Source organism: Cardiocondyla obscurior, linkage group LG10, assembly GCF_019399895.1.
Source record: "Cardiocondyla obscurior isolate alpha-2009 linkage group LG10, Cobs3.1, whole genome shotgun sequence".
NCBI lineage: Eukaryota > Metazoa > Arthropoda > Insecta > Hymenoptera > Formicidae > Cardiocondyla > Cardiocondyla obscurior.
Genome location: NC_091873.1, coordinates 1444242 through 1468286, shown reverse-complemented (window position 1 = coordinate 1468286; position 24045 = coordinate 1444242). Strand labels below are relative to the sequence as shown.

At 35.6% G+C, this 24045-nt stretch overlaps 6 protein-coding genes across 12 annotated transcripts in view; 3 read left to right on the top strand and 3 right to left on the bottom strand.

Annotated features, from left to right (window-relative positions):
• The first annotated feature begins 166 nt into the window (after positions 1–166).
• LOC139106054 (protein EFR3 homolog A) lies at positions 167–1871 on the top strand. The gene has a single exon (XM_070662532.1). The coding sequence runs from the start codon at positions 167–169 to the stop codon at positions 1712–1714; it is 1548 nt and encodes a 515-aa protein (XP_070518633.1). The 3' UTR covers positions 1715–1871.
• Positions 1872–1943: 72 nt separating this feature from the next.
• LOC139106055 (longitudinals lacking protein, isoforms H/M/V) lies at positions 1944–5533 on the top strand. 2 transcript variants are annotated; one of them, XM_070662533.1, is made up of 6 exons: positions 1944–2535; positions 2678–2865; positions 2933–3109; positions 3348–3828; positions 4423–4482; positions 4864–5533. In XM_070662533.1, exons 2-6 carry the CDS (start codon positions 2683–2685, stop codon positions 5307–5309), a joined length of 1347 nt encoding a protein of 448 aa, XP_070518634.1. In that variant the 5' UTR covers positions 1944–2535; positions 2678–2682; the 3' UTR covers positions 5310–5533. The 2 variants fall into 2 exon arrangements, with proteins under 2 accessions (XP_070518634.1, XP_070518635.1); XM_070662534.1 differs by lacking the exon at positions 4423–4482.
• A 124-nt stretch (positions 5534–5657) lies between these two features.
• Positions 5658–6604, top strand: LOC139106057 (uncharacterized). The gene is made up of 3 exons (XM_070662537.1): positions 5658–6063; positions 6142–6292; positions 6364–6604. The coding sequence occupies exons 1-3, from the start codon at positions 5985–5987 to the stop codon at positions 6452–6454; spliced, it is 321 nt and encodes a 106-aa protein (XP_070518638.1). The 5' UTR covers positions 5658–5984; the 3' UTR covers positions 6455–6604.
• On the bottom strand, positions 6603–8471 carry Atpsyngamma (ATP synthase, gamma subunit). Of its 2 annotated transcripts, none has more exons than XM_070662535.1 (3): positions 8329–8471; positions 7288–7834; positions 6603–7209 (listed from the first exon to the last, which is right to left on the bottom strand). In XM_070662535.1, exons 1-3 carry the CDS (start codon positions 8444–8446, stop codon positions 6843–6845), a joined length of 1032 nt encoding a protein of 343 aa, XP_070518636.1. In that variant the 5' UTR covers positions 8447–8471; the 3' UTR covers positions 6603–6842. The 2 variants fall into 2 exon arrangements, with proteins under 2 accessions (XP_070518636.1, XP_070518637.1); XM_070662536.1 differs by having other exon boundaries at positions 8296–8453.
• Positions 8472–8732: 261 nt separating this feature from the next.
• Positions 8733–16060, bottom strand: LOC139106049 (ATP-binding cassette sub-family C member 10). Of its 2 annotated transcripts, none has more exons than XM_070662522.1 (17): positions 15902–16060; positions 15248–15391; positions 14417–15169; positions 14004–14255; positions 13613–13889; positions 13313–13536; positions 12948–13185; positions 12603–12871; positions 12299–12529; positions 12015–12226; positions 11084–11936; positions 10791–11017; positions 10200–10706; positions 9925–10116; positions 9613–9856; positions 9376–9515; positions 8733–9241 (listed from the first exon to the last, which is right to left on the bottom strand). In XM_070662522.1, the coding sequence occupies exons 2-17, from the start codon at positions 15278–15280 to the stop codon at positions 9124–9126; spliced, it is 4770 nt and encodes a 1589-aa protein (XP_070518623.1). In that variant the 5' UTR covers positions 15281–15391; positions 15902–16060; the 3' UTR covers positions 8733–9123. The 2 variants fall into 2 exon arrangements, with proteins under 2 accessions (XP_070518623.1, XP_070518622.1); XM_070662521.1 differs by having other exon boundaries at positions 15256–15391.
• Positions 16061–16830: 770 nt separating this feature from the next.
• Positions 16831–24045, bottom strand: part of Pxb (pxb) — a 244252-nt gene continuing 237037 nt past the window's right edge. For all 4 annotated transcript variants that reach the window (XM_070662526.1, XM_070662528.1, XM_070662527.1 and 1 more), the window contains one exon: positions 16831–23795. In XM_070662526.1, the coding sequence (XP_070518627.1) occupies positions 23155–23795 (641 nt within the window). In that variant the 3' untranslated portion in view covers positions 16831–23154. The remainder of the gene's footprint in view (positions 23796–24045) is intronic.

The window sequence follows — 24045 nt, the reverse complement described above, 5'->3', positions numbered from 1 at the left end:
TTGAAAGTTGAACTTTAACCTGTATGAAATATTTTGATTTATATATTATTTATACATTATTGCTACGTATTATACTTCTTGTTTAAATATTATATTTTGTTTTTTAGGAGTTTCCGGCTTGTATTATATTTCTCTTAAAATCTAAGCGACTTTATTAATTATACAAATGATCACCGATGAAGAGCTCGCGCGAAGAATGGATGATATCTCGGAGAACTTTTTATCAACTGTTTTGTATTCCTCAGAGCAGAGGTATAAGATTTTAAATAATATTACAGTGATTGTTAAAAATGCAACAAAGAAGCAGTTGCAGTCCCGTCATCCTCACCCACTAATTTCTTGCGTATTGAAAATCCTGTTATACTACGAAAGCATGTTGCATACGAATCGGTATTGCGAATGGAAGCGTCGACGGAAATTTAAAGTCGCTCGGGACTGCTATTACGAATTGCTGAAGAGCTACTTACCAGAAAAATCGCAGGAAGTTGTGGAAACAGTTGTGGAAATTGTTTATCGCGACAAACTCTGGAAATTTGAGACGTTTTGCTTCGAAGTAATGTATACTTTGCTGGAAATTAGTCCTGTCAGTGTCGAGCTAATCATTCACGCAATCTGGGATAAGCTAACGATGTCGGAGATCAATGTCGAGGATGCTCGCGGCATCATTAGAATCTTGTACGAGCTCCTGGATGTATATATGTGGCCGGCAACGCAAGATACAGTGACGACAATACAGAAGATGCTTGGGCTCTTCCACGCCAGCATTATTGCGCAATTATCGAATGTCTCCAATTCCTCCTTGACGCCATCAACACTTGCAAGCTTGAAGAACGGTTTAGAAGTCTGCCTGAGAAACACCATGAAGCATTTATCAAACGATCAACTGCTGGTGATCGTACAACACATGTGTACGTGGACAGTAGCTACAAACACGACCGACGAATTCGTTCTGCAGTTCGGCAGTACTTTGGAGTTCGCCGCTTACATGCATCATACAGATCTTTACGAGCAGACACTCACGCCGACTATTTTTCCGCTGCTAATGCGAATGATAAGTTCACCCAGTCGGTTGATCAGTCTACTGGGTAATCGAGTGCTGCAATACTTAATGGACCGCAAAGACAACCGGGCAATTTTTGATACGCCTAGGATCTTTTTCGAATATACGCGTCTCGACTTACGTGTGGGACAGTGTCGTAAGGAAGACCGGCTGTTTTTCAAGCTGCACCGCGAGCTGTTGCACGACAGTTTACTGAAGAGTCTGGTGAACCATTCGGACTCACGGATGAACCTTGAAACGACGTATTGCACGCTGTGCCTAATCGTCGTCGAAGTACCCTGTGGATTCACGGCTGCGGCCTTGGTCTGCCTGGCGATGAACTTGCAAGAAATCACTCTACGTCACCGGAACAATCGCGAGGAAGTAGCCTACCATGTACACGCTACAATAATCTCGATTATGTCTTTCATCTGTTGGATACACAAAGCAAAAGTGTTCTATAATTACGTGAACACGATCGTGACAAAAAGGGCACGATGGGCACCGCATTTAAATCCTCCCATCCAGTCTCAGTACAATTTTGCATTGCACCATGTTCTCTGGAACAAACCAGAGCTGTTCTTCGTCGACTGGGAGACACGCTATGGCCTCTGGAAATGCTTTCATTTTACTGATATTCAAGACAACACCGCGTTAATTAAAATTTCAGAATGATTTCTCAAAGTCAGAGTTCTTGCAAAAAAAGGTTAAAGATTATTTAAGACTTTGAATTAAAAGTATAATTAAAATTGGAAAAATTAAGAATCTTATCTACAATCATAATGTAAATAAATTAGCACAGAAGTTATTGTGCAATAAAATGATTATGGTATTTTGTATATCTTATTTTAAAAGAAACTTGTAGAGTTGTTTGATTTCCAGCTGAGTTAAAATTTGAATTACATCACAGTCATATTATATAAATGTAAGTATAATTGTGTATAGTATATAATATATATTAAAACATTATTTCTAATTATAGCAGTATAGATACAATTACACGCAATATATAACTGACAAAATATGTATCGCACGCACTGTATCTTCATCGCGTTGTTAATGGTCATTGTTCATTACGGGCATTGCGGCGCCATTGCGCGAGATTGCGCGCGTCGCCATTTCAGAGATCGCATGATTTATGGCGCACTGCTTTTGTAATTCGCGCATATCGAAGTGACTCAGACAGGTCTTTCTGCGCGCGAGAAGGCGGTCTTGATTGCATCTCGTGTTTGTATCTCGCGGATACTACTGGATACTACGAGATCTCGAAGCAAGCAAGTGCGGTGCAGTGCAGTGCTCGAATGATCGGTTACACCACGAAATTTAGAATATTTCATGTTAAAATTCAGCCTCAATCGCGACCCACAATGTAAATGATCCGACAATATTATAGAGTAGCATCGAAAAGCCTTGTCATCTTCGTCATCGTTAATTGTTACGCAGAAGTTTCACTTGCAGGTTAACTTCTGCCGCTTGTAAACATAAAACTATCGAAGGTAAAAAAAAAAAAAACGAACTCTGTTGAGAAGTAACGTTGCCTACTTTTTTTATGGATATAAAAATGATGTAGTGTTAATTAATTCATTGACAATCGTGATGACGGTTTTTTGTCGAATATACGAGTTGTTTTTTACGTAGGAACAATGTCCGACGAACAGTTCTCCTTGGTATGGAACAGCTTCCCAAGGAACTTGTCATCGGGGTTGTACACTTTACTGACCGACGAACATCTTGTGGACGTCACATTGGCTGCAGAGGGTCAAATCCTGCGAGCCCATAAGCTAATACTGTCAGTCTGCAGCACATATTTTCGGGAGCTGTTCAAGGTATATTATTTTACTAGCAACTGTTTGTTCTGTTGAACCTTTGTGGATGTAGTAATTTATTGTACAGGGAAACTCGTGCAAACATCCTATTGTCATATTAAAAGATGTCAATTATCGAGATCTGTCAGCTATGCTACATTTCATGTATCAAGGAGAGGTCAATATCAAGCAAGAAGATATTGCCAGTTTTTTAAAAGTTGCAGAGGCTCTACAAATAAAAGGACTGACCACAGAATCAGATGAGGTTTGTTATAAAAGTTTGGAATTATCTTACATATTTTACATATGAAGTGGCCAAACAAAAAAATACTGATATTAAAATAATAACAATGTATGAAAAAAACATAACATTACCTATAAATTTTTTTTTTTTTTTTTTTTTTTTTTTTTTTTTTTTTTTTTTTTTAAACAAAACTACATAAACTCTAATAAATATATTAAAAATGAGCAGTATTTTTATAAAGTTAATTGCTATATTTCAGAGATTTAAAGAAACTTTTCACAAAAATGAAGAAGACTTTGAGGATCGTGGTTTTTATGAAGTGGAGAAGGATAAGTGCGAGCCCGGTAATACAGATGAAAATGGTTCTACATTTGGCAGACTGACACATATTGTGAAAGAACAATCGACAACAAGGCAGAGTACTTCGGCAGAAGATGTCTCGTCAGAAGAAAAATCATTTACTGTACAAACATCGACTATCACTGACGCTTCCCATTGGCAAGGCTGCACAGTAGCTGATTACAGTGTATCAGATGAACAAACAGCGTTTAACGAAAGGAGTAGCAGTACGGATGCACCATGCGAAGAACAACCGTTGGATTGTACCTCTGACATGAGTCAGCCACAGTCAGCCAAACAAGAACCACTGGATTATACAATGGACACAGACACGGATTCGGGATACAGATACATGGGGGAAAAAATACTCTATACTGGCAATGAGAATGCACCGAAACAAGGTAGTGATTCTCCCTCCCATTCAGTCGGCATCTCGTGTACTTTAAAGACAACATTAATGATAGATTGAATGACGTCGAAACGTCATCCGGAGCTGAAACGCCCTTCGGCAAAGAGAAAAGTTTGCTGTAGCAGCAGTATCAGCGCCCCAAAGGTTTGACGCATTTAAATGTTGCCACAGATAGATATGTTCTTTGTTATTGAAGTTCATTATCACACGTTTGACTGCGACGCAAACTACTCCTAAGCACTTGTCTGTTTAATTAACCCCCGGTATTTTTAGCGTGGACGTTTTTAATTTCTATTTCCAATAAGTGATTTTGTATCTCTGTTAAATTTTTTAGCACACTTTTAGCAAGAATATAGTTATTTATCATATTTACGTTGAAACGTGTAAGTTAATTTAATCGTTGGATCTTCACGCCGGGGGTTAAAGTCAATTTAATCTCTGTGATCAACGCAATGTCACGTTTGCATGTTTTCACGCGAATGGGTGTTTCAAATCCGAGCAAGCAATGTTCTTCGAATTATAAGCATAAATTCACCAGACACCTCATCGGCCATGAATGTTTAGAGAAAGCTATGTTATCTTACAGATTTCGTACCAGATACGCAGTTAGTTCCCTACAATCCGAATTCACAAACTCAACCGTTTGGTACGTGTTACATTTCTGCCGCATTTCGCCTGTTATTATTCCATAATTTTTTTCCTGATATCTCAGAACTTGCATCTCTGTTGTATACACCGCTTATAAATATGTATATTAGACTGATGCAAAATTAGCTTGTTACTTCCTATTCAAGTTGCGTTTTTAATGAAACTAGAAATTGCAGTATTATATTACAGTAGAGGAAATTTAAAAAATTGTATGTATATAATTTTATTAGATAAATGCAAACCTTTTGCATCAATCTAATATTTTTTTCTCTTTATAATTAATACCTTATTCACATCGCTTATCTCTTATATTCTTTATGTAATCCTTTAAAAGCTTTATTAAATCAAATATATTTTAATATTCATGTTTCTTTGCTAGGTTTAAATGACACGGTAACGTACCCGAGTGACTTCACGTATGAGACGGCGAATTCCAGCAATAAAGGACGACGTACAGTAAAAGGTATTCCTGGCAGTAGTTTGCCATTGGAGACAACGTTGCGTGTCGTTTCAGAGCTGGGTCCGACGTTACGTATGGAACATGGTAAGGTAATACGGATGTTCGCGTGCCCGTGGTGTTTACGACAGTTCACGCGCAAGGAGAACCTCAAGCTTCATGTCCGTTATATTCACGGTCCGCTTGAAAGTCTCACGTGTAAGCTTTGTGGTAATAAATACAAGAACAGTAACAGTTTACGTGTACACTCCTACCTATATCACAACGCCAAACGGAATAAGAGCAGCAAATCGTTGACAACCGGTGACGACGGTATCAGCATTGACGGCGACGGCTGCACCGGCGACAGCGGCGGTGACGGTGTGTGAAAAGACAATTTTCTCGAGACGTTCTTCCTTCAATTTATCGAAAAACCAAGGATTGATGAGTGCTAACGAAACAAAGAGCAACGGGCCGCGACTGAAATTTCTTATATTTATACCCACGCACCATGCTACAACTCGCACAATTTAGATACATAATAAGTATCGACTATTTCTATACGATGCTAAGTAAGCAAGAGGTTTTTAGAAATAAAACGCCTTATCGTACACATGTTCTTGCAGAGCTATCTACCTTTCCCATTCATCCGTCCAATCTTAATTATTTTTTATTTGTTCTTCATCATTCGTTCGGCAACTTTTTGAACAAACATTTCGTGATATTATAATAATAAAATTGTGTAAATGTCGAATGCTAGAAGGATATATTTGACAGTTTATTATTGCTAACAACGATAAAGTGTCTAAAATATTATTAGTCGAAAGCACGGGTCACAAAAGCGGGACACCTGTTTAGCGTTAGCAAACTGTTTTGTAAGCATTACTTCGATACTTTTCAAATGTTGTTTTCAATAGTACTGCTGTGTATATATTCATTTCCACTAGAAACGAATCGTAATATTAAAATAAAGAACAGAAAATTGTGATCAGGCAAATTTGATAAAGTTAAAGATAAAGTTACTGATAAAGTTAAAGATAAAGTTAGATTAACTTGTGATAAATATGTCTTCTATTGACGAAAGTATGAAACATAAATTGAAAATTTACATTTTACGAAAACGCATGGAGAAGCAGCAGCAAGGTATGATTTTGTGTTAATAATTCTTTCTTTTATACATATATATATGTATATAAAATAAAAAGTAATGTAAATTTACAGAAATGCGGCATCGAATAGAAGAAGAAATAGAACGCGTACAACAAATACTTCGTGATTTACAGATTCAGAAACGACATTTTCTTGGAAAATACAAAGAAGTACTGGATAAGGAGGTAGAAATTCAAAGAGAACGTTATATGAAAAAACAGAGGTTTGCACATTGATTAAAATATTGTAGAATATGAAAGTCAATAATTACAAAATTATAAGATTTTTTTTTAGTGGGTCCTCAGAAGACTCAGCGATAGAAAAAGAGAAAACTGTAGAAGTCAAAGCCTCCACATCCACTGATACAGGCACATCCCACAAGTAAAAACAGACTTTTATATTTTAATCTTAAACTGCATGTGTTCTATTAAATTGATAAATAAAAATCGAAGCACTTACTTTTGATTATTCTTCCAAGAAAACTTATTAGTTAATAATAAATTAACACTAATTTAAAACTGTTAGACATATAATTTTGTATTTGAATGGATTTATTGAACAACTTGGATATATAAATTAACAGATATACTTTTATGTTCTTGATGTTTATCGTTTAGTTCTTTAATTAACTGAACATCATCCAAGTCAAGTGAGTAACTTTACTTTTCGGCAGCATAACAGGTTTATTTCCCTGTTCTTTTACCAGCAATATATTTTCCTTCTATTTGCTGGCACTATAAATTGATAAACTAAGTTTTTCCACCAAGACATTTTTAATCCAGAGCGGCAGCGCCAGAAATAATTTCGATCAGTTCCCTTGTAATCACAGCTTGCCGAGTGCGATTGAACGTGAGCGTTAATTTATCGATCATTTCTCCGGCGTTCTTGCTGGCATTGTCCATAGCAGTCATACGACTGGACTGTTCACTGCAGGCGCCTTCCTTCATCGAATAAAACAACAGTGAGGCGAGCGAAAATTCTAAGTAGCTCTGTATTACTTCATCATCGAGTGAATCGTATATCGATAGTTTCGGCGCAGTAACCACTGCATTCTTGTCGAACAATGGGAGATCATCAACTGCATATGACACCACGGATTTGAATCTGTTGTAAACTATACGTCCGGAACCAAAAGAATAGCTGTAAAAAATTAGAGGTTAAAACATACTTTATCTCGTTGAATTTACATATTTGTAATGTAATACGAATTTTACATACCCACTGTTCATTATTTGTATAGCAACCTTTGCTGCATCGTTAAATGTTGGTGGTTTACGACCAACTTCAGATGCGACAAAGAGTATATTATTTGCGAACAACCGTTGTAGAATCGCCCGAGATTTCTCGCCAATGCATATGATCTTTGTATTTTCTCGTTCCTTAGGATCAGCCAACAATCGATCACGAATATTGCGAGATACACCAGTGTGCACAGCACCGCAAAGACCACGATCGCTAGTTACAGCAATAACGAGCTTCTTGGGTTCCTCTGGTGGTGCTTCAATCTCAGCCTGCTCATAGAATATCTTTGAACCCACGCCAAGTGGGCGAGCCTGTTTCAAATCACGTTCAGCTCGATTGTATTTAGCTGCAGATACCATTTTCATAGACTGAGTGATCTTTTGGATATTTTTTACAGACTTCAAACGTATAGAAATTGCCTTAAGAGTGGCCATGCCTCTCTGTTGTTGCCATTGTTGCTCCTGTGCAGCCAGCCGCAGGAGCATTGACATGCGATTACTAAGCATTGTTGACTGCAGAATTTCTAAAATTTTTAATTTTTATAAGTTTCTCAGAGGAATTAATGTAACATTAACATAAGTTCTAGATTTGCAAAATTTAATTTTGCACATTATTTATATAAAAATATGTAAACGTTCCATGTAATATTTGTGAATAATTATAATAAAAATACAAACGTTCGCAAAAGAGAAGTATAGAAATAATTTACTGACACTTGTGTTAGAAGTTTTTGCACATACTCCCATTAATAAAATAAATTAAAGACACTGCAGAATTTGATAACGAACAAAACCGAGTTCAAAATTATAAATTCAAGAACTAGGAAGCCTCGACAGAGCCACAAGTTTTTATAAGGCACAATATTGTTCCGTTTACATAATCGGAGGCAGGGCTAGCATCGAACTAATGCACGCGAATTAATGTCTCGGTTGGAATAATATACAAAAAGTATTACTTGGGTATGATGCAGGGAAATAAACCCACCGATTAATTACGAAAATAAAGCCCACAAATTACCGAGGACACAGTCAATCAACCTGAGCTGACGAGCGGTTTCCTCACGGACAGAAACCGCGGAGGACGGGAAGTCGGAGGACACGAACAGACACAACGAAGGAGCAGACTGCACACACATACACAAACTATACACATGTAGCAAGATAGATTTTCAATGAGCAATGGTAGATCGTGCGTCATTCACCGACACTTAACCGGAACAACAGCGTTCCTTGCGGGGAAATAGAGTACTGTATCGTCTGTGTGAGTTTGCGTGGTGTGTTCAAATATTTCCTTAATTACATTGCAATTTATACTTTTTGTAAAGTCGGTATTGCTAAATAAAAATTTTAGTAAATTTATTACTGATAAATAATCCATGTTTTTTAAATATATAAAATTATATGTATTATAAGAATTATCAAAACGTTTAACTTTCCTTTTTATTTAACGAACGTTTATTTGTATATAAAATATAGATCATAATTTACGTAAATGATAATCTCATTATTTTTATATAATTTTTACATAAGTTAATTAAATCTTAGATTTTTTAACTAATTAATCTTAAATAATATTAAAAATAACAGTCATCATACTAATATTAAATATATCTCATAAATACAATTTTTCACTTTAATAAATGTCATTTTTTACCTTAGTCTTAAAGAAAAACGTAATCCTGTCATATTCATAGAAAATTAATTTGTCTCTTTGGGAACATTCTATCGTGCATACAATGCATTACCTGTATATGATTACCATGTATAATACTAAATGCACTTGTTACGTTCAATAAAATTGTCTTATATACTTTCACTCTTGATCTGAAAATTCTTGATTGGCTAATTGATAAAAATGAGAATCAGTATTCCGAATCAATAAGTCTGGCTCGTCAAATTCCAATACTTCACCATCTCCCATCACTAATACTCTGAAACGAAACAGATTTTTAAAGAAATTTTAAACAGAAATTAAAGATAATTATATTATAAAATTAATCTTGGATTGTTTTGTTGTCTATAAATTATTGATTAAGCAAACGCTTAAATCTAAAAGTTGAAATACCTATCACAATGCATAATCGTTCTTATTCTATGAGCAATGGTAATAACTGTAGCACTTTGGAAGGAAGACTTTATTGTCGCTTGAATAAATTTGTCGGTTTCCTGATCAACATTCGCGGTGGCTTCATCAATGCAGACAATCTGGGAAATAAATAAGTATTAAGATTATTAATATTTAATTATTAATATGTAAATTATTATCATCTTTCTCGAAAAACATATAATAGATAAAACCTACCTTAGCATTATGTAGCACTGCCCTGACTAAACAGAATAATTGTCTCTGACCGGCGCTGAGATTACTACCACCTTCATCTAAAATAGCGCCCAATCCTCCCAATCGATAAACTAAAGAATGCACTTGGCATTTCTCAAAAGTCTTATATATATGCATGTCGGTGTACTGATCCAACGGATCCACGTTCTCTCGAATAGTACCCGAGAAGAGAAACGGATTTTGAGGTATAATAGCTAAACGGGATCTAAAATAATTTTTAATTATAATTATTAACATACAATAATAATTCCTTAAAAGTTTATAAAATATCACCTTAACGCTTTCAATGATAACGTTTGAATATTCACATTATCAATTAATATATTTCCGGAACTGATTTCTGTAAGTCTAAATAAGGAAACTAGTAATGAACTCTTTCCAGCACCAGTTCGACCAACAACACCTATTTTCTCTGCTGGTCGTGTAAGAAATGTTACTTCCTTAAGTGATGGAATCAAATGATTTCTGTAAATGTAATAAATAATGTTTCCTAAATGTCATAAATATAATGCATTACTTTTAGCTTCTTTGAAAGTTTGAAATATTACCTGTACTTCAAAACGACTTCTTTGAACTCTACAACACCCTGACTAGGCCATGCATAAGGTGGATTAGAGCCCATTGAATTCTCAGGTGGCACAAAATCTAAGTATTCTTTAACTCGTTCCACTGCAATCATTTCTCTTTCAGTCTCAGTAAAAGAATTTACAACCCCAGTTAACAGTCCAGTTACAGACAACGCGTATGTAATTGCTAAACCGATTAAGCCAGGATCAGCTATGTTATATTGATGTTGCAAAAGTCCCATTATGTTGACTCCAGCTAAAAGGGCAACACCGATAAATTGTAATCTTAACGCAAGCCATTGGCTGGCGGCTATAGAAGCAAATTGAGTTTTCTGACTAGCTTCCAGTAACAATTCGTTTTCTTGTTTAAATCGATGTACACTGCGAAAAGCTCTGATACTCGTCAGACCGCTCAAAGTTTCATTAAAATGAGCGTACAAAGGAGATAATAGAATGCTGGCTAATCGTTTTACCTCTCGTGATGTTAATCTAGAAAATAATTTCAAAATATTAAAAATATTATATATTAGATTTATGTTCTTTTATATATTTTTTTTTTTAATACAATAATACCTGTAATGGTTTTGTATCCAATGATAAACTGGTATAAGGGGTGCTAATACAAGCAAAATCCATGGTAATCCATAAGCTGTGACTATAATAGTAGCAGCCAAGCCAAATAAATTTGCTAACAAAATGTTGGTAATAAAAGGCAAAGAATCATCAATTGTATACGAGTCGGACGAAAACCTATTTATAATTCGGCCAACTGGTTGAGTATCAAAAAATATTGTTTTTGCCTGAAACATTATTATTGCAATAACTCTTAATAAAAAAATGCATAAAAAATTAACTCGTATATTTACCCGCATAACTATCTTCAAAAGTTGTTTGTGCATTGTTATAGCTGCTTGTATTCCACCATATGCGAAAATAAAAGCTCTTATTAAAGTAAAAAGAGAATTTAATACAGCTAGCAGACTGTAAATTGTTAAATAATATTTCGTATCGTGGTAGTTGTAATTATCGTAATAAAGTCGTAATTTGTTAAGTGTAGACATGTCGGATGAATTAGTGGTATTAGCATGTGTTACCCAATATGATAACCACAAATCCGTAATATTTTTCGAGCTTTGCATCAGAATCATAGAGAGAAATATCGAGATTGCCAAATATCGTCCTATAGTTTTGAGATAACACGCATATACCGAAAAACGTACTGTCCCTTTCTCAGTCACTTCCTTGTCAAGTAAAGAATCAATCTCATTTTTTTCCGATTGATTAAATTCATTTGGTAAAGCTCTTATAGAATCGACGTCCAAATCAGTTTCAATAGAATCTGATGATAAAAGATAATCTTCCAAATCGGGCAATATGTCGCTTGGTTTTCCTTGATTAATAATTTTTCCTTTCGACATTTCAATGACTAAATCTGCATGAACTAAATACTGAGTTTGATGCGTACACAGTATTCTAGTCTTGTTTCGTAATAAGCCAAGAATTATATGCTGGAATACATGTTTGGCAACTTTGACATCTAATGTTGCTAATATATCGTCTAACAGATAAATATCTTTATCTGCATACACAGCTCGAGCCAAAGAAATTCGTGTTTTTTGACCGCCGCTCAAAGTATTTCCGGCTTCGCCAACAGTTGTTAAATCTTTATTAGGTAGTGAATTCAAATCTGACGTGAGCGCGCATGCACTTAAAATGTTCCTGTTATAATCAAATAAAAAATTATCTAACATATAAGAAAAAATTATTAATTTTAATTTCATGACGTTTAACACTTACCTGTATTTGTTATGATCATATGGTTTACCAAATAAAATATTATCTCGAATTGTACCACACTGCAACCAAGGATTTTGTTTTACATATCCGAATCCCTTGTGATCATCGTTAACTGCTATAATTCCGCTAGTTTTTGTAATTTCTGCTAGAATACCATCTAAAAGTAAAGATTTTCCACTTCCAACCTTGCCCATAATACCAATCAGTTGTCCCTATAAAATACATGAATATAAAAGGATACATATCATGCATTTAAAAGAAGCTTGAATAAAATTTATTCTTACTTTTTGTATAGATAAATTGATATTATATAAAGCGAAAACGTCATCATCTTCAAAAGTAACGTTTTTTTTAATATTTGTACTTGAAGACGAAGCGTTTACAAGATTAGAACTTGCATTTACAGCAATTTCGTTATTTCTTGGACGGTTTACAATCAACGTTACATTTTGTAATAATAAATCAACGTCAGGAGTAATATCCGTATAATACAATGATGCGTTCATATCTGGTAGCTAATAAAAATAGAAAGTGAGTATCTTTAAATATGATAATTCATACATTACGTTATAAGTTCAATATACATACATCCAGCAATCTTTGAATTCTCTTAAGAGATACCCACGCTTCTGTAAGACCATTCAAAACCCATGGAAATCCATTTAACGGCCCTATTAACATGTTCAATAACGCCATAGTGGTAAAAACCGTTTTGGCGTCTAATTCGTTCCCGAGCAGTACATACGTTGCAAATGTTAATACTGCGATAATAACAGGTGTAGTTGCCCAAAAATAAACACAAAGTGCATCCAAATATTTTCGTCCTCGTAAATATTTAATTTCATTTTCTCTTATCCCTATGTAAAAGAAAAAAAAAAAAGAATATAAAAATGCTAAAAAAAATATAAATTATTTATGTAAGTGCATACTAACTGAAGATATTTCGTAAGAAATGCTCTTCCCATACATTAACTTTAATTGTAGTTATTCCACGCAATATCTCTCCCATTAGTCTTACTCTTTGATCCTTATATTCCATTAATTTAGTACTAAGTTTGCCAATTTTATTTGCTATTACTTTATTAATTGGTATAAGGATTATTGAAAACGCTATACCAGCTAAGAATGAAACTCCAATTTGATTATGCAAGAGGTATAGAGTCACAAATAACTGAAAATATAAATTAATTTGTATTGACTTTTCGTTAAGAAATTATAATATAGGAAAAGTTTATTCAAAACTTAAAACAATATATTTTTTCTTAAAAAAAAAAGATTAAAAAATATCATAAAATTACCTGTAAAGGTATACTCCAAAATGTGTGAAAACTGGGACAACTATTGACCAGTCTATCGCTGTCAGTGCTCATAAAGTTAACGATTTCGCCAAAATTAAAATTGTAATTTAAATCAATATTAGAAGAATGCAATGTTTTTCGATAAACTAAAGTAATAATTGCAGAACGAAATTTTAAACCCACAACAGACATATTAAATGTAAAGTGAGTGTTACACAAAGCACCTAAAATTACATATACATTATTATCATAATTCAAATAGCAAATATTTAAAATATTTCAACAACTTAGATTACGTACCAATTATAGCACTCAATATTATAAGTGACGCATACAGATATCCATGCAAGATTGGTTCCCTTTTATCTTCAATGAAACCTATCAATTTATTTAATAATATTGGTTGCACAAACGAGCTGCAATCTGCGATAAATTTTAATATACCAACGGCATAAAATTCCCAGCCAAAACATTGATGCAGTAGATAAAACAACGTTATTTTTTTTGTAACTACTTTTACGTCCGTAGAAAGTGGTATTTCCGAATTATTTTCAGTTCCATTGCTCACAGTTATCGGCTGCAACATTAGCATTATTATTAAAAAAAATCTTATAATTATTATATATAATTCAAACATTTCAAAAAAATATCGTAATCAATAAAATATAGATTGTTATACTTTCTCATTTACCATATCATGTAGACATTGATCAATTTTATGACTAATTACATTAGTATTAATCTGTTCAGGTAAATCAAATAAATCGTCGGAATTAATTAAGAGTCCTTTTACACCCTTTTCCATTAATGGTGTTACCCAATGAAATAAAAGTTTAGAAATAATTGTTGTATCTTCCATAGCTATTCCAAGATAATTCGGATCTTGTTCTTCTGGAAATTGTATGTATGAAGTAGAACTCAGTAATGCAGAACGCTCTCCTACCTACAATCACATTCATTCACTGATTCATAATATCTCCGCTTTGATATCTAATTTAACAGTTTTATATAAGTAATTAAGTATTACAACATAAATATTTTTATGTAGACAGTTAGAAATACAAATTGATAAAAACATAAAATAATTATATGATAGTAGCTTACTGCAGCATTTTGGAATGATGCCCTTGTACGTTCTGACCTACTAGGACCAGGTATCAGTGTTATGGCATACAATATCAGAAGAATGACGACAGTGATACTGAATCCCAAAGATAAATTTGGCAACACATCATCTTTAGCCTTATTATTAATGTGACTACGTAATAATAATGCAGAAACAACGATTAAGAGAAATATTAACGCTCTTATTGATATTGGTCCTCGTGGATTAGGATTGCGTCCACGTTTCAAGCTTAATATAAAAAAAAGATGCATAACCCATGCTAAGCCTTCAGTTCCTGCTACAAGGTAATCCACTGGTTTAGCAGAAGTAGCTTTATCGGTGACATTCAACTCATACTTATTAGAATATAAAGCAGCAGGAGTTGAATTAATATCCTGAATATTGCCTCCTCCTGATAAAATTGATTCAGCAAATCTGAGAGTGTGATTTAAACCATCACGTATTCTACTTATGATATCTGTTTCGTTTTCTAATGAGTTTATATTCCTGGAAGGAAAAATTTCTAATCCTTTTAAAACAGGTGTACTAAAATTTTGCACTTTGTTATGTACCAAAGGTATATTAGTATTAGTTAGAATAATATATGCCCTTATAATAGGTAATATCACAAGACATATTGTAATTAAGATTCTTAAATTTATAGCATGATAAACATGTCGTTGAATTGAAAGTGTATTTCTTTTTCCACAATAATATGCAGAAATTATAGCTATGAGAGCTAATACTGGTATCTAAAAGTAGAGATAAATTGGATAAACCTATTATGCTAATTTATAATTTATCACATTAAATGTAAGATAAAATTTTACCATCTTACCTGAAGACAGAGCTGTTGGAAACATATACTTAAGTCCTGAGTTTCAGGATTCAAAGGACTAATATCTCCATATCCACATAATTCAGTCCAGTTCCACTTCCATTGCTCTACATCATCCAACCATTTCTCTGCCATACTGCAATATTGTAATTGAAATTAACTCATGATAAAAAAAAAAAAAATATATTTATCTTTAATAGGTTAAACAAATATTGTTGAACAGTTTGAACCATTTATAACAAAATGTACAAGTAACATGTAAATAGCTCTATAATATTGGCATTCTATGCAGGAAAGTTTTTAAAATTATAAAGCAAATTTCTCTTTTTAAAAAAAATATATTTAACAAAGCAAATAATATAAAATAAAAATAAAATAACTGTAATAAAATATTATTTGCTGCTTTATTTAAAAAGAGTATTAAAATATTTTTTCAAACTTTTATTACTTCCGTATCCATTGAATAAGATAGTGTTTCGATAATTAAATAATAAATACATATTAAATTTGTAACATAAGAAACTGTACTGTACAATAAAACGATATCATAAGCGATTAACTTGATTGATAATCAATTAGAAGTACAGATAAGAGATTTAAGGTAATATCGATAAATAACATGGATTGGTATGTTTAAAAAACTCACCTGTCAGTTGAGAAATTTCCATAAGTATTTGAATCACAAAACACCAGTGAATTTTGTAAATGTTATCGTTTTTCTTCCACTTACATTATATTTTGTTACTACACTTACACATCAGCAACTGCTTATAGGTTATATTTCTCTCGACAAATTCGGCAATGACAGTTGAAGTAACTGTGGCGCCATCAGGCACCATCGCCGAGAGTCACGGCGTCCTACGTGAAGTTAATCGCGCGTCTTACGAACGTACGTCATTCTGATGGTTGTTCGTTGCAAGATCAGTTCATTTTGTCTCGTGCGGTAGCGATTTTTGCATTATTTCGGTTGCAATAGCGAAAATTAGTATGATATTACAAGTGAGTTGCAATTTACCTGACGAGGAGATCGCTGCGAAGTCAAGATTTCAAAGGAATCCATTGCAAGTTGTAGAGAAGACTGATGTTCTTCTTGTGGACCACGATGTCGACATCACGGTGAGTTAACAGTTCTTTAGATTTATTTATGATTGAAATAACTTATCTGTATTGTGCCGCTTAACAATTTTCGAACTCGTTCTTCTCCTGCCGTGAATCATATATTATAATGAAACAGATAAAACGATGGATTGGCTACGCAACATGTAAATCCATTATGCAATATATTTGCATAATTAAATTTATACATTTACTTAAGCAATTTTATTTGAATTTTATATCCATTTTTCCAAATTATCTTGAAGTATCAACGATGAATATAATTAATAAATAATAACGATCGAATTTTTAAAATGACTAAAAGTTGCATTGAATACATTTACTACTTTTTTTAAATCAATGAAACAGGTACTAAAAAAAATTAAAATAAATGGAAAATTGATGAAACATTCATTAGAACATTAATCGTCTTCGTCGTTAGTCATGATAATTGGGTAAAAATAATGGTAGACGGCGCAATGAAATCGAATAGTAAATTGTTTATTAGTACGAAGGTGTGTGATAGTGTGTTTTGAGATTGCCGTCTCGGCCGACATCTCCTGATTAAAAATGCCGGGCCGCGACGGTGTGATACCGTGAACGAGTGTGACAGAGCTTTCTTTTTCCTTAGCTGACGTAAGAGATAGGTGTTAGAACTAGTTACCCTGTTCTGCGAGCTGGTGCTCCACCCTCTCGTCACCACCGTCGAGCTCGAATAGCGATCTTTTGAAAAGGTTTCTTTCTTTTTCTGAAGTCTCCCCTGAGAATCTCCCTCATCAAAGATTAATTCCTCAATTTATCAAAAAACGGTAGAACTCGGGACGCTCAGCGTTATTAATTTCGAATACCCGTGATTGGATTATTACAGTTCGATCGAATCTCACCGACAAGCACTCTCATTGAAGGATTACTCAGGCTAACCTTCGACTAGTAATTCGAGTCAGACTGTTGGCGAAGTTAAATCGAACTTATAATTAGACGGAGATTTAATCCCCGTGGAATCTAGATGTGTAAAATGTGCATGTTTAACTGGCACTCTTAGCGCTCAAACTCGGCCACTTTCAACTGCGATTGTCGTGTTGGATTAATAAATTATGGATTATGTTTAACGTCCGGAGTTATTTGAGAGTTAAATAAGTCATATTTGAGTGTTACAATATTTTCTCTTTAACATAAAGCTCATGTCCAGTATATAAAACGTTAAAAAAAATAATACAGTCATGCTTGATATGTCGTTACGCGCTATTCAGATCTAATAAGACTGACACGAGAGCAAAATTTTGTATGTATGTACAACAATAATAATAATAGGGTGAGGGGCGGTCCCCTTTGGATCCTACCAGCGGCACACAGACAATATCCGTTGTGTCTGTTTAATGTATGTACAATACTTGTTATAAATTACATTTTTTTGCGCATTTTATCTTGTAAAATTGTCTCGACTTGGAAGAAATCTCGAGATGGAACTTAGAAGACCGTATTTTAGCGCTAGGTATGCATATTTAGCATATAGAACATGTGCTATCGATTGTCGTCTCATCTGAGCGTCCCTGGCACGACGAAAGGGTGAGGCGCCTGTGCGAGCTAACTTTCAAAGAGACGCTACTTGCTACCTCCTTTCGAGGTACTCTAGTGCCTATGTTATTGTGTCCTCTGTTTTGCCTACAGCGCTAAAACCGCCGCTAAGAAACGGTAGTACCAAAATCGAGGGACGCGGGAAGGGATCTGCTGAGAGCGAGGGAGGCCAAATAAAATGCCTCCTCGCAGAACACAACAATAAAAAATAATAATTTCGCGACTCGTATACGCGTTCGAAGGATAAGGAAACGTTCTCTATTTCTAACTTTCGTACGTGCCTTCTTTATAACTTTCTCCCTTTTATTTTTCTCTGCCCTCTCGTCTTTTTTAAAAATCCTCTCCTCTTCTTCTTTTTTCTCACTTGCGTTTTGGAGCCGTAGGACTCGCTATCTTCGCGCGTGGTACAGAATAACAATAAAGTATCGTGACGACGAACGAAAAACGACGATTTTACAAATTAAACACTTCAACGCAACCACTAAACGACTTATGCTTGATTCGGCAGCTTATGTATACATTTATACGAGATATTATAAAATATTGATAACAATATAAACTGAAAATGCGCGTTATCAATTTACATTGTCATATTGTTAGATTTTATATAGAAAATTAAAAAAACGTTTTTTGATTGGTCTCAAATGGCAAATTGTACAGCCTCGGGAAGTTTAATTCGAGGTATTCACTGACAAACTTACTGCAAGTGCGCGAATCAAACGATAAATCGGAAATTAGTTCACGAACGCATTCGGGTTCTTCATATTTTCGTTATCCTACTATTAACGTATTTGCGTACGCTCGGATCACACATGGTTCGTTTTGCATCCAGCTCGTTTCGTTCGTTACGCTCGATATGCAACGATTAATTGTGAGCCTCGATAACGAGAATTCCGTGCTCGATTGGGAACTTCCAGCAGTTTCCCCGTTTAAAAGTAAGAACAAGAATAACTTAGATTTCCGTCGTATCGTACAAGCTATGCACAAAAAAAAGAAAATAAATAAAATAATAAAACAACGTTCGCGAAATATTCAATTAACATGGACGCAATAAGATACAGATGTAACTCGATCCATCTTTCGTTTTCTTTCTTCCTCGCATTTCTTCTCGATCTCTCTTTATCTTCAAATCACCTGACAATTTCGCATTGCGCGCTTACTTTGATTGTATGCGATGTTTTCATCTTTTTTTTTTTTGATAGTGCATGACTTCTGTCGCAATAAGTACAGTGTACACCTTCATCTTCCCGCATTCGTTTTCGCGCTCTAGCCAGTCATGCTCTCGTAATTAACATTATTTTACTCGGCCTGAATGTACACTTCCTGAGGAACGATAAGAGCTGTCTTACAATTAGTCTATTTCGAGAAATCGCACTAATTAGCTAATCAGAAATTTCACTTCTGATTTGGACGAGGACTTCTCTTCGGAGCACCTCGAACGAGCTTCACAACGCAATTTGCAAAGTCGTTGCGATTCGTGTTAATGATTAACGCATTAATAAATTAGTTAATTAAATAATACCGACGAAGTTGCTCGTTGCCGAAGCGCGTCGAAAGAAATAACTTTTCGTTGCTTCAAATTGAATCAGTCCAGAATTATTCAATTATCTCGCACTTTCTTAACTAATTTAGCTCGTTTGTCAAAATCTTTTGCAATTTGTAAAGGCGGAAAGATGCAACAAGATAATGAGCGATAAACTGACGAAGCACTTTCGTTATTTTTAAGCGAAAAGTGTGGACGTATACTGTGCACAATTTGTCCAAGATATAACAATAATAAACGGATATTGCGAATTATAAATGTACATTATTGCTGTCGCTACGTTGTACCATGTAGAATAAGAATTAAGATCGACCGCCGAGAGCATGACTTTCGGGAGCGTCAGATTGGCGTAATATTCATATAGCGGTATTGCGTGATCAACAAACTTCTGTTGGACACATAATGCGAATTCGTGCGTATCGATTTCTCTCTATACATATAAAAACGCAGATGGCCATTGCACCGCGTGATTTCCGATTCGTGTGAGTTATTATTAATATAGTTTTGACGCAATATCACAGGACCGATTTTGGAAACATTTTAACAAAAATCTAAATTTGTTGCTAACACCCCCGCTTTATATAAAAAAAAGTTTCGACCGGCCAGACCTTAAATATTCATTTTTCTAAATGAACAGTAATAAAAGTATCGAAGAGCTCAAGCCATTGTAAATATGTTTTAACTAAGTGAGTGACTAAATGCAACACATCTTTAATATTTGAAATAACTTAATTTAATAATTTAAGGCTCTTGTGCATTTACACCGACTGTTTGGGATTGATAACGTTACAGGGCGAAAGAATATATCATACAAATTTCTGCAATGTACGTTAAAATAAAATAACGTCGACAGCTGACAGAAAAAATTTATAAAATATCTCGAAAACTTTTTATTCCGGTAATAAAAAATCAAATTAAATTACATCTAATTAAGAACGAAAACAAGCTGTTTAATAGCTGCCAAATTCTCTTTTGCATGTTAAGTTAAAACAAATGGGAGTCTTCGTAAAGTAAGAATCATGTTTAACGAGAGTTACGTTCACGGTCTCAATGATTATTTTTAATTCCAGATTTTTTTATACTTATAATCCTGAACTAGTTTCCGTTGTCGATCGCGCAAACCACCGTGCAATTTCGCCGATTCATATAAAATTATATTTACAACAGAGCGATTATTTTTTTGTGTGTTGAGGTATTCGCGTCTAGGCGCGTCTAAAAAGAGAGTGTGCACTATTTCGAGAAGCGAGAGTGAAGCTTCCAACGCCCGAGGGGAGCTTCAAGGGTCGTCTTCCTTTCGGCACCCACTTGCGTCCTATCTCTCTCGCTTCGAAAAAGAAAGGTACAGTGAATTCTCTTTTTCTGATCTTAGTCGCTGTGATCGCAACGCGCGCGCCTGCCGTTACAAATAATTTAAAAATTATATTCGTATTTATAATTTCTTCTTTTGCGCCTCTCTCCCTCTATACATAGCTTCTTCTACATATATGTATATACAGGTTGTCCCAAACAACGTATCGTTCTCGAAAACTGTGGGTAGGAATTTGGAATCAAAGACGAAAAGTCATATACAATTTTGTAAAATTTTCAATTATTATTGAGAATTCTATAAAATGGTATAGGACTTTTCCACTTGTCTCTAAAAGATGCCTACCCTCAATGGATCCTTCATTTAGTTTGGGACAACCTGTATATATTAAATTTCAATCTTTTTTTCTCGTTCTTATGCGCACACGGGAAAAGATTTCGATAACAATATCGTTATGGTACAACTATGCTACACGCGGGCGGAGAACTCTCCTCCCAGTTGTTTATGTACACTGCTCGCCGATTACCGTTTACTTTCTTACATATGCGGTCTTTATATAAGAGATAGCAGTACTTATACAGTGTGCTAACGTGCGCTGGTACATTCTAATACAAACACTTTCTCTTGCGCGTGTTTTGCTCTCGCTTTGGTCTATATCTCACAGTGTACCAAAAGCTTAAATCACTTTGCGCCTTCATTGATGTCACTTGATTCCGTAAAAAAAAGCATGTTGATATATCTACATCACAATGTTTCTCGTCTAGCGCGTAAGTTTCGTGACTAGCTTGACTTGCTGCGACTCTCTCAAGCAATTTCGTTCTTTAGACAAAATTACAGTGATCTGAAGTTACGCTTGTCGGGACAAAGTAACACTCAAGGAACAAATCAATGTCGGTTTAATCCGCGAACCTACGAATCATTCACGTGCGACCACCGATCAGAAATTGTTTGCAAAGGCACCCGATTTAATCGCAATAATAACGGGCTTAATAATGAACGCGAGTAATTTCGGCCATAGAATCGTCCGCATGGCCGAGTCTTTGTTCACAATAAATCTTGCCGTTCGCCAAAATGGTCACTTGAATGGGGCAGAGATTGCGAGCGTGCCGCGCAATTACAGCTCATGAATTTCTTAACGTGCGTTATGTTATTGACACTGGGCCTTTGTTAGCACGGTAATGCCTCTGGTTTCTGCTTTACGATTTGCGATCAAGAAAGCATTACTGTCGATTAGGAAAAAGAATTTTTACAGAAACTATTTCGCGAAGTAAGAAACGGTAAAGTTTCTAAAATTTTAGGAAAACATGTCTAAAACTTTATGTTCTTGTCGGGTTTACATTTTATTGGACTAGATAACCGTGCGACACTAACTTTTTTTATCATGCGATCAGATCCGCTTCTCTGTGTATGAGACAAAAATTATACGTTTCATCGTATCAAAGTTTGTACGAAAGTGGCGGTTGACTGAACACGTTCGACCGTTTAGGATAGAACTGGCAGTGGATCGGTAACTTTAAAGGAAACATTTGTAATCGAAACCGGTCATTTCAACTTGCGAGTTTCAATGCGCATTTTTAAAATTAATTTTATTATTTATCAAGCTATAAATATTTCCTTGAAATGTTCAGTTACGATTTAAGCGAAGTTCCATGTTATTGTGAGAACGTTACACTTTATTTTATACTTTAGAATAAACAGGTTTGCGCGTTTTTTAATCGACGAGTTTTGATTCCAAATGTTCCATTTCGTTTTATCTATAAAACTATGATTTGCTTGGAAAAGCGATAGAATCGAGCGCCTAGGACGATTTGATTTTGTTTCGCAATTCTTTGTGATCGGCAGTCGCACGATTTGCGGGCGATATCGCGATGGAGATGAGGCTCATTCTGCGGTTATACATAATTATCTCCCTCTACGTATATAAATTACAAAAGATTGGACTAAAAACGTAAAAGTAGCGTCCTTTGGTACCAGCCTGAGTCTTATTAAATTACAAATAAATTTGTTAAGATAGTCTTGCGTGACGGTTACATACATAAATCACTAGGAAATCACTGTTTCTCTGATCAGGTCCGGATCGTCACTTGCTCGCGAGTCTTCTCGTCGCTCCGACCGTTATCAAGCCGCTCGGTCGCGACTTCGCCGAAGCTATAAGAATATTTTTATTGACTCTTAACTGTGGACGTCACAATATCAAAATACAGCAGTTCAGCACAGCCGATTCGGCGTCAGCCATTCTTTCTGTTAACGTCCGATGGATACCATCATTCCATCGTGACGCAGCGCAAAAGAAATGTCTTATCTTGCCTCGCTGTCCCTCTTGCTCCCTCTTCAGTATCCCTTCGGGAGAACTCTTGGAGACGTTGCAGGCAATTCTCTATTAAGACACAATGTAGTCCGCGGAATGATGCGAGTGATGGGAGTTCCGTTGCTTGTCCCTGCGATGGTTTGTCCGGGAGTTGCTGCCGCGCGTGCCGCTGGTACCAGTGGTACCGGTGGTTCCGGACGTGTGATGACTGTAGCCACTGTCGCTGCCAAAGCTGCTATCGGGCTGGCCCTGATACAGCCGACCGGCGTTGGTCACTTGATCGCACGCCGAGTCTCGGGTCGAGTTCGTGTAATACACCGGCTGGCTGTACTTGTCGTCACCAAATAGCCGGTCGGTCGGCTGCGAGTACGTGTCCGAATACTCGCCGCCCACCTGAGTATAGAGCGGCGTCGTGACGTCGGACTGACCTTGCAGACCGTAGTAATCGCCGCCGTACTGCTGTTGCGACGACAGATACTTGTACTTGTCGTTGCTCGACTTGCCGTTGCGCGAACGCTCTTTGCTGCTCCTGTTCTGCGTGGAGTAACGGTGCAAAGGGCCCAACACTGGCACACTCTCGTAAGGGTTCTCCTCGAGCCGAGGAGCTTGTGCGGCCGGTAAGGGCGGCACAAAGTAGGGCAACCTGTGAGCCACCGACGGGACGGACTGCTGACGTTGGGTACTGCCGGTACCTGCTCGAGCACCGGCCACGCCTGAAACCAGAGACTCGAATCAGTAACAAGTCAGAGATAGTATTTCTTCATGCATGTAGAAAGCTACAACGAAGTCGAAGAGCCAAGTGGAGAAAAACTGAAAAGTTAAAGTGGAATATTAAAATAGAAAACTGAGATTTTACTTTGAAATTAAAGAAGTAAATTGTAAACATCTGAAAACCTTTGATTCGTGTTAATGAAACTCTGCTCGGCTTCATTGAAAAGCAAGCAAAAGAATCTGTACGGAGAT

What these genes read in the sequence shown, in the direction of transcription:
- LOC139106054 (XM_070662532.1), top strand. Translation starts at nt 167, where the DNA reads ATGATCACCGATGAAGAGCTCGCGCGAAGAATGGATGATATCTCGGAG.
- LOC139106055 (XM_070662533.1), top strand. Translation starts at nt 2,683, where the DNA reads ATGTCCGACGAACAGTTCTCCTTGGTATGGAACAGCTTCCCAAGGAAC. An exon ending in ATTTTCGGGAGCTGTTCAAG is followed by an intron (nt 2,866 to 2,932) that starts GTATATTATTTT and finishes TTTATTGTACAG; the next exon opens with GGAAACTCGTGCAAACATCC. An exon ending in TTCACAAACTCAACCGTTTG is followed by an intron (nt 4,483 to 4,863) that starts GTACGTGTTACA and finishes TTTCTTTGCTAG; the next exon opens with GTTTAAATGACACGGTAACG.
- LOC139106057 (XM_070662537.1), top strand. Translation starts at nt 5,985, where the DNA reads ATGTCTTCTATTGACGAAAGTATGAAACATAAATTGAAAATTTACATT. An exon ending in CATGGAGAAGCAGCAGCAAG is followed by an intron (nt 6,064 to 6,141) that starts GTATGATTTTGT and finishes GTAAATTTACAG; the next exon opens with AAATGCGGCATCGAATAGAA. An exon ending in CGTTATATGAAAAAACAGAG is followed by an intron (nt 6,293 to 6,363) that starts GTTTGCACATTG and finishes ATTTTTTTTTAG; the next exon opens with TGGGTCCTCAGAAGACTCAG.
- Atpsyngamma (XM_070662535.1), bottom strand. Translation starts at nt 8,446, where the DNA reads ATGTGTGTGCAGTCTGCTCCTTCGTTGTGTCTGTTCGTGTCCTCCGAC. An exon ending in GTTGATTGACTGTGTCCTCG is followed by an intron (nt 7,835 to 8,328) that starts GTAATTTGTGGG and finishes TAAAAATTTTAG; the next exon opens with AAATTCTGCAGTCAACAATG. An exon ending in ATACAAATAATGAACAGTGG is followed by an intron (nt 7,210 to 7,287) that starts GTATGTAAAATT and finishes AATTTTTTACAG; the next exon opens with CTATTCTTTTGGTTCCGGAC.
- LOC139106049 (XM_070662521.1), bottom strand. Translation starts at nt 15,390, where the DNA reads ATGGCAGAGAAATGGTTGGATGATGTAGAGCAATGGAAGTGGAACTGG. An exon ending in AATATTGAGTGCTATAATTG is followed by an intron (nt 13,537 to 13,612) that starts GTACGTAATCTA and finishes ATGTAATTTTAG; the next exon opens with GTGCTTTGTGTAACACTCAC. An exon ending in TGGATACAAAACCATTACAG is followed by an intron (nt 10,707 to 10,790) that starts GTATTATTGTAT and finishes ATTATTTTCTAG; the next exon opens with ATTAACATCACGAGAGGTAA.